Source organism: Otolemur garnettii, unplaced genomic scaffold (assembly GCF_000181295.1).
Source record: "Otolemur garnettii isolate 467f Iridium unplaced genomic scaffold, OtoGar3 scaffold00001, whole genome shotgun sequence".
Taxonomy (NCBI): domain Eukaryota; kingdom Metazoa; phylum Chordata; class Mammalia; order Primates; family Galagidae; genus Otolemur; species Otolemur garnettii.
Genome location: NW_003852396.1, coordinates 47,125,443 through 47,134,186, shown reverse-complemented (window position 1 = coordinate 47,134,186; position 8,744 = coordinate 47,125,443). Strand labels below are relative to the sequence as shown.

Genomic DNA, 8,744 nt, shown 5'->3' with positions numbered 1-8,744 from the left:
TTGGTTGCAGCCGTCATTGTTGTTTGGCGGGTCCGGGCTGGGGATTCGAACCTGCCACCTTAGGTGTACGTGGCTGGCGCCTTAGCAGCTTGAGCCACAGGTGCCGAGCCAGGAAACCTTTTTGAAGAAAGTATCTGAAGGATAAGTTTATTTGATCTGAAATGTGCTCAGAAATTATAGAAGATGCTGGTTAGGAAGGGACATTTGCAAAAGAATAATGAAGAATCAGAGAATAAACAGAAGTTTATCATCTATTGGATTTTTGGGATGTCATTCTCTTTTGCTCATTTCTTTTCTTTTCTTTTTTTGGTAAGTAGTAAAGGAATAAAAGTCTTGCAGAAGGTCCTTATTAACCTGGGAAACTGCCCATTCCCTGTCCCCTCACTGTCTCTACAGTGGGCTCCTATCTCCTTTGACTTAGCACAAGTCCTGAGGATGGACTTGACCTGAATCAAGTGTTTTTCCTTGGTACAAATGTATTGTCTCATTTGTTTGAGATCAGAAATAATTGTAATCTGTAGGCCTCTATATCCACTGTATGTCCCTACAGATTACTTTGGTTAGCATATAACAATTTCTTTGGGTTGTAAATAGGGAAAGTGGATAAATATGAGTTAATAGTAATCGCTTACAGGGAAAGTATTTCTCAATCAACTTAGATGTTTATGTTATTTCTAATGAAATGGTAATATTTAATGGTAAATATTAAGTTTTTTAATGCCTCCTGTTTTGAAAATATGGGCTCAATTTGTTCTATTTTCTCAAGGTTTCTGTGAGAGGAATAGAAAGATCTTGGGAAATATGCAGGTATTTTTGCCTTTGTCTCCTACAGGTCCCAGTAGAGATGGCACAATCAGTGAGGACACCATCCGAGCCTCTCTCATCTCCGCAGTCAGTGACAAATTGAGATGGAGGATGAAGGAGGAAATGGATCGTGCCCAAGCAGAGCTCAATGCCTTGAAACGAACAGAGGAAGACCTGAAAAAGGGTCACCAGAAACTGGAAGAGATGGTTACTCGTTTAGATCAAGAAGTAGTAAGTAACTCATTGAAGACATGCAAGTTGGGGACTGAATTATAGCCATGGGAAAGTATTCTGTGTGTACTGTAGATGTGGGATTAGTAAGAGTTCAGAAATTTTCAGGCATCTTTAGACATTTGAATATAGATCTCTATAGCTTTGGTAAAAATGGAGCCTATGTTTGGCATTTGGTATTTGATTGGGAGGTGAATAATACTTAAAGCATTTTATTCGCACCTTCAGCCTAGGAAATGGTGTTTCCTTCCAAGGGAGAACTATTTGAATGTGTGATGCTGCTGATTACCCAGGAATTGCGAATTTTAGAGAGTTCTCACCCATGATAAAGATCTGCAGATTAGTCAGGCTTAGTGGCTCATGCTTGTGATCCCAGAACTTTAGGAGGCCAAGGCTGGAGGACCCCAACCCTCCCGCATAACATAGCAAGACTTCATCTCTACCAAAAATTTTTTTTAAAAATAGGTGGGTATGCCCACCTGTAATCCCAGCATTCTGGGGAGGCTGAGGCAGGTAGATTGCCTGAGCTCACAGGTTTGAGACCAGCCTGAGCCAGAGTGAGACCCCCCACCTCTAAAACTAGCCAGCTTTGTAGCAGGTGCCTATAGTCCCAGCTACTTGGGAGGCTGAGGCAAGAGAATCACTTGAGCCCAAGAGTTAGAGGTTGCTGTGAGCTATGACGCCATGGCATTCTACCAAGGGTGACAAAGTGAGACTCTGTCTCAGAAAAAAAAAAAGAAATCTGGGTCCATGGTGTTACATACTTATAATCCCAAACTAATTGGGAAGCTGAGGCAGGAGGGTGGCTTAGGCCAGGCTTTCGTGGTTGCAGTGAGCTATTATGATCATGCCACTAACTCCAGCCTAGGCATTAAAGAAGGAACATATCTTTTTTTTTTTTTTTTGGCCGGGGCTGGGCTTGAACCCACCACCTCCGGCATATGGGGCCAGTTCCCTACCCTTTTGAGCCACAGGCAACACCCTAGAAAGACCATCTCTTTAAAAAAAAAAAAATCTGTAGACCTAAGATACAGACGTAATGGACAGTTCTATTTTGTTTCCAAGTATGTAAGCTATTTTTAAAAGTTAGGCTCGGCGCCTATGGCTCAAGTGGCTAAGGCGCCAGCCACATACACCTGAGCTGGTGGGTTCAAATCCAGTCTGAGCCCACCAAACAACGAGAGCTGCAATCAAAAAATACCTGGGTGTTGTGGCAGGCGCCTATAGTCCTAGCAACTTGGGAGGCGGAGGCAGGAGAATCACTTGAGCTCAGGAGTTTGAGCTGCTGTGAGCTGGGATGCCATGGCACTCTACCCTGGGTGACAGCTTGAGGCTCTGTCTCCCCCCAAAAAAAAAAAAAAAGTATCTTCAGTGAACCTTCTAACTTAATAATCCAGATATAATTTGGTTGACTTGTGAGCTATGTATAAACATATGCAAATTTAGTTCTTTAAGCTTTCTAATATTTATAGCTGGCAGCTGTGCCTTGGTGGTACCAACATAATTAAAGCTCCAGCGTCACTCATCACTTTTCATCCCCATGAGGGAAAATTTATTCCAACAAATCTACATTTTTTATTAAAAAGTAAAGAGTTCTTGCAAGTTTGTGGAAAGTGATTTGTAGGTTGACAACCTTACAAAATTGTTCTAGTGTGTAAAGTGAGTGTCACAGTAGCCATCTATTTTCAGGAGTTCAGGAAAGTGACACCAGTATAATTCAGAGCCTATAGCCACCACCACCACCTACAACATACTATAGCTAGAATGCAAGTGTTTGGGGCTCTGTGCCTGAATCCTCTACACGGGGGAAAGTCACTCTATGACACATGCCCACTTGTTTGGAAGAAAAATCTCTTTATAATTTTCTGTGAACTGTGACTGAACCTCCTGCTGGAAAGTATTTTATCTGATGGCTTAGTTTGTAATCATATGTCACTGAAAGTACCTCACCCAGGCTGTTTCTATAGTTGTCTTATTTTTACTTAGCATGTTAAAACATACCTTTTTCTCTGTCTTTGACCAATGTGTTATTTAAAACATTCTTATCCATGACTTGCTTATACGTTACTTTATTCACCAATCTTTTCCTTTGAAATGGAGTCATAGATATCTGACAAGTGGATAATTTTGAACAATTTGTATAAAGCCATCATGCTTGGACTGTTCTGTTTTCAGGCTGAGGTTGATAAAAACATAGAACTTTTGAAAAAGAAGGATGAAGAACTCAGTTCTGCTCTGGAGAAAATGGAAAATCAATCTGAAAACAATGATATTGATGAAGTTATCATTCCCACAGCCCCACTATACAAACAGATTTTAAATCTGTATGCAGAGGAAAATGCAATTGAAGACACTATCTTTTACCTGGGAGAAGCCTTAAGGCGAGGAGTAATAGACCTGGATGTCTTCCTGAAGGTATGTCTTCCTCATTCTGCTTCAGAGTATTTTTAAATTTGTGTTACAATGGCTCTGACCTCGAAACAAACCAAGGTTTCTCTATAATGTGGGTTTCAGATTATCTTCCCCAAAGAGAGTAGATGTGTGGCTGAAGCGGTGTCTTCTCACCTGTAGATTGCTAAGGATCTGTCTGAGTAGGGGAAGAAAAGCTGGCTAGTGGCTGGAATTTACTACCTACCACTAATAAATGTAATTCTCTTACTACTGACCCTGACTGAATTAAGGCACAGATTTCTATTGGTTCTTTCAGGTCATGCTACCTAAAGAAAGATCACTGATTGCCCCCATTTTTTAACCTGTTAATTTTTTTAGAGTTGCATAATTTTAGACCAGATGTTTTCCTATATCAAATAGCCCTTCAAGGCACCCTTTAGATCCCTTTTGAATGAAGATTGTCTTAGGCTTAATGCTATTTACAAACATTAAGATCTAGTAAGCCAGCTCCACGCCTGTGGCTCAAGCGGCTAAGGCGCCAGCCACATACACCTAAGGTGGCAGGTTCGAATCCCCAGCCCGGGCCGCCAAACAATGATGGCTGCAACCAAAAAATGGCCAGGCGTTGTGGCGGGCGCCTGTAGTCCCAGCTACTTGGGAGGCTGAGGCAGGAGACTCGCTTGAGCCCAGGGGTTGGAGGTTGCTGTGAGTGTGATGCCATGGCACTCTACCCAGGGGGATAGCTTGAGGCTCCGTCTCAAAAAAAAAAAAAAAAGATCTAGTAAGCCAAGTTTGGCTACTGCTCTCTCTGTTGGTTTGTGAAGACCATGATTTTGGGAATAATAACAACTACCCTTTAGATACTTGATCCAGCTGCTACTGGAGCCCCAGTGTAATACAAGGCTGATCAAGTCATTTGCTGATCTTGCCTCTCTGACTATGGGTGAACGTGGCCAAATTATGTGCCTCAGAACTGTTGTGTGTGAAGAGCTGGGTATAAACCCGAGACCCCAAAGAGGATTCCTTTTCTGTATAGCCTTCTGTATGGGTAGTGGTATAGCTTAAGAAAGATACACATGGAGAGGCAAAGAGGTATGCTGTTTGCTGTTTATCCCTGCTTTTCCCCTTCTTTTAGCGAAGAGGGGAGAAATAATCATAGTGACTTTTTGGGTAATGTTGGTTAGTATCATAGGACAAGTTTCTCAAGATGTAGCTCAAACTCCTGAGCCAAAACCAGCAATATGCTTCCCTGTTGAAAAAGCCTGTGTATTAAGGTATTGGTTCTAAAGGAAGGTTTCACAAAGTAGGGTTCTCAGGTCCCACCTAGGTTATAAACTGTCTTGGTACTTTATGCTCGCATCTGGATCAAAGCCATTCTAAACTATTTTAAACTTTTTCCCCTCCCAGCATGTACGTCTTCTGTCCCGTAAACAGTTCCAGCTGAGGGCCCTAATGCAAAAAGCAAGAAAGACTGCTGGTCTTAGTGACCTCTACTGACTTCTCTGATACCAGCTGGAGATTGAGCTCGTCTTAAAACATTTTTTCTTTTTTTTTTCTTTCTTTCTCTTATTAGTAGGTGCCCAGAATAAGTTATTGCAGTTTATCATTCAAGTGTAAAATATTTTGAATCAATAATATATTTTCTGTTTTCTTTTAGTAAAGACTGGCTTTTATTAATGCACTTTCTATCCTCTGTAAACTTTTTGTGCTGAATGTTGGGATTGATTATGCTAAATAAAATTTGTTGCATAATTGTTCTCTTCTTTATTGGACTTCTTTAGGAAAGATCCACAAAACCTTAATAAGCTCAGCTGTTCATTTGACAAATACATATCTTCTAAATTGAAATATAAGTCTTTCCATAGCATATAATCTAAATTCTATTTAATATGGGGTATACCAAATGGAAATCTAAATTTTGAAATTGAGGGGTCAGAGTGACCTTTTCCTGTGAAATGTCCAGGGTAGACCTTTTACCATCCCCTGCTAGATTTGTTTTTCTAGGCCTCATTGAACCATAACTCTTTTCATTAAAGAACAGAGTGGTGGCTCGTCGCCTATAGCTCAATCGGCTAAGGCGCCAGCCACGTACATCTAAGGTGACGGGTTCGAATCCCCAGCCCGGACCCGCCAAACAACAATGACGGCTGCAACCAAAAAATAGCCGGGCTTTGTGGCGGGCGCCTGTGGTCCCAGCTACTTGGGAGGCGGAGGCAGGAGACTCGCTTGAGCCCAGGAGTTGGAGGTTGCTGTGAGCTGTAATGCCACGGCACTCTACCCAGGGGGACAGCTTGAGGCTCTGTCTCAAGAAAAAAAAAAAAAAAAAAAAGAACAGAGTGGTATGAACAGAGCCATATATACCTGAGAGTTGGAAAAAGTTGAGAACTTACATTAACTAGGTAAGTTGGTCACAATTAAAGGGGAGGGTACAGTGTATATTGCCTCTCTGCTTTTTATTGTCAAAGTTCATTCTTCATGGCAAGTGATTCTGTAAGCCAATTATGTGACCACCCAGTGAGCTACACAGCTGGTGTATGTTCTACATAGTTCATCCAGTAGAACAGAAATATTCTATCAAAATGAGTGCCAGAAGGCCCATAAGTCACAAAGAAAACATTCTGATTTGAGATGTTTTAAAGATAAATTAGGCAGCCCACAAATGACCAGTTTAACTTCAGTCATCACCAAGTGGGTTATACAGTTTAGATCTTTTCTTTTAAAACAAAAAAGGTACTCATAAAAGTTATCAGTATAAAAACTAGCAAAGTCAAATCAAGGTTTTATTTAGTGTTAGGAACTAGCAGATTATTTGTATATGTAAATATTTTTGTTTTTACATTATAAAGGAAAGTACAACTTATTTTTAATAGCATATAAATGAACTTAGGTATTAGCCAGCCAGAATGAAAGAATTTGCCATGCACCTGATTAAAAGAATCAGAACTTCTTAACACAATAAACACATTCTTCTGGACCAAACAACAATTACATATTCAGTATATACAAGGCAAGTGTTTGTTAGTATATCAGAGGTACCAAAAAATACCTCTGATGCAGTCACTTACAAATTGTAGGGGGAAAGAAATCACCCACCATCTAGATACTAAGAGCTGGAGGATTAAATAGGGCAGTTAACTCTTCCCCTTTTCCTTTTTCCAACTTGCAGAAATTCAAGTTTATTCAAAAGTATGGTATACATAATTCCATAACTACTAGCTCTTCTTTAATAACTCCAGAACTTTAAAGCTTGAGCCGCTTCTGAATTTCCCAAAGGGTATCTGCACTCTTTTGCAAACGGGCCTCCTCTTCAGGGGTCAGCTTTAACTTTATAAGATCTGTGATACCATTCTCTCCCAAGATACATGGAACACTAAGGAATATTTCTTCATTTATTCCATAGAGGCCCTGAAATTAAAGACTTAAAAATTACTCCTTTTTCTTTCTTCTAACAAAGGTCTATTGTCTGAGAAACAACAGTTGCCTAGTGAATGCATATTTAATGGATTGGTAATATGACTTATGGCAGAAACAGAACCAAGACAAAGCAATTTAAAACATCATTGGACATATTTATTGTTCAGATTCATCAGTCGTCTCTCCACATAGGCCCTACCCTCCTTCCTATCTCCTTAACCCAAATCACTTCCTATCAGAAGACCACTTCAAAATGACTATGATTTTATTTCCAATTATTTAGTTCCATTTGTTTTAACCTCTCCCCCTTTAGACAAACAGGGACTATCCCCAGGAGATTAACTGCTAATCTTTTGAGAGAGTGCTTCTTTCTTAGGTTTCTTCATTGGACATAATTGAAACTGTTAGAGAACAGCTCCCAATGTGGCAAGATCTACCCACAGTGGTTCCCAGTGTTAGTAGATATTTGTAGAGTTAGATAACTCACTTAAAAGTAAGTCTTTCTCATGTCCTTATTATGTATCTAATAAATGTAATAAGAACTGCCGCACTAAGCCAGGACACAGGTCTACAAAGTAGGTCTCTCCTCCATTCTCACCCCACCTTCAGCAGCAAAAAACAGACTTAAGAAGATAGGTGTTTCTACAAAATCAACCTCAAAAGAATCCCCCAAAATGTATCTTACCCCCTACTATTTTATGTTAAAGTTAAATAATGATTTTCAAACACGAATATCCTACCTTACTTAGGGTGGAAACTGGATGCACTCGCCTAAGATTCTTCAAAATACTTTCAGTTAAATCAGCTACAGATAGGCTGACACCCCAAGAAGTATAACCTTTCATTTTAAGCATCTCATAGCCACTGTAAAGTAAGAATTGGGAACATAAGAAGTTAGTTTGGTTAATGCCTGTCATCCTGGCACTCTAGAAGGCTGAGGTGGGTAGATCATCTTTGCTCAGGAGTTTGAGACCAGCAACAGGAAGACCTTGTCTCTTCTAAAAAACAGAAAAACTAGGCCAGGCCTGGTGGCCCAAACCAGTAGTCCCAGCTACTCGGGAGGCTGAGGCAAGAGGCTTGCCCCCATAAGTTTGAAGTTGCTATGAGCTACGATGCCACAGCATCACTACACAGGGCACAGAGTAAGACTGTCTCAAAAAATTTAAAAAAAAAAAATTACACAGCAAATGTTTCAATAAATATATTGTCAGTCAAGGGAGTCCCTACTACGTGTTAGACACACGTAGTAGTCTTATTGCTTAGGCTTAGCAATAAGCATGACAGAAGCAGTCCCTAACTGCTGAATTATCTGGTGAAGATGCTCACAGAAAGTAAGTACTAATAAAAGTATGTAAATAAAACAACATATACTGAAGTAACTAATCATGTCCCTCTAATAAAACAGGCTCACAACTAATTTTCAGTGCAAAAATATGAAAGTAACATATTACCTGGAAACCACTTTTTTGTGGACATTTTCCCACTGCTCAGGATCTTTATCAGTTCCTATATCTGGATTCAGATCCTTCAGAGGGACACCAGCAATGTTAACTCCACTCCATATAGGAACTAAAAAAGAGATGCAAAAAACTCCTTGCATTATTATAGCAGGTTTTGGTTTGGGGGGAGGTTTTTTTGGTTGTTTTGACCTTACCAAAACTGTCAGTTTTCCTGAGTCGTTTTCAATTAGAAATGTTCAACAGAACTATCAAAATTCAAATATCTGAGCTATACTCCAGATCTAAATCAAAATCTCCACAGATGGAGATCCACAATGCTATCTTGGCAAGGATCTTCAAATAAGAAAGTGGCAGATTTAAACTTACAACTATAAATAAGTTTTAATTGTTCTCTCCAGTAAGTCCTTTTCCATAGGTAGGGTTTTTTTTTTTTTTTTTTTTTTT

The 8,744-nt window shown here is 39.9% G+C and overlaps 2 protein-coding genes across 3 annotated transcripts in view; one reads left to right on the top strand and one right to left on the bottom strand.

Moving 5' to 3' along the window:
• The window catches only part of TSG101 (tumor susceptibility 101), a 42,716-nt gene extending 37,538 nt beyond the window's left edge, over nucleotides 1-5,178 (top strand). Inside the window, exons 8-10 of one of the 2 annotated variants that reach the window (XM_023518953.1) lie at nucleotides 893-1,035; nucleotides 3,211-3,450; nucleotides 4,834-5,178. In XM_023518953.1, the coding sequence (XP_023374721.1) occupies nucleotides 893-1,035; nucleotides 3,211-3,450; nucleotides 4,834-4,923 (473 nt within the window). In that variant the 3' untranslated portion in view covers nucleotides 4,924-5,178. Of the gene's footprint in view, nucleotides 1-832; nucleotides 1,036-3,210; nucleotides 3,451-4,833 lie in introns of both variants that reach the window. The other variant, XM_003781159.2, reaches the window with a different exon arrangement.
• A 1,488-nt stretch (nucleotides 5,179-6,666) lies between these two features.
• Nucleotides 6,667-8,744, bottom strand: part of LDHAL6A (lactate dehydrogenase A like 6A) — a 17,382-nt gene continuing 15,304 nt past the window's right edge. Inside the window, exons 6-8 of the mRNA XM_023518896.1 lie at nucleotides 8,292-8,409; nucleotides 7,581-7,704; nucleotides 6,667-6,831 (exon numbers count right to left, since the gene is read on the bottom strand). Coding sequence (XP_023374664.1) covers nucleotides 6,667-6,831; nucleotides 7,581-7,704; nucleotides 8,292-8,409 — 407 coding nt within the window. The remainder of the gene's footprint in view (nucleotides 6,832-7,580; nucleotides 7,705-8,291; nucleotides 8,410-8,744) is intronic.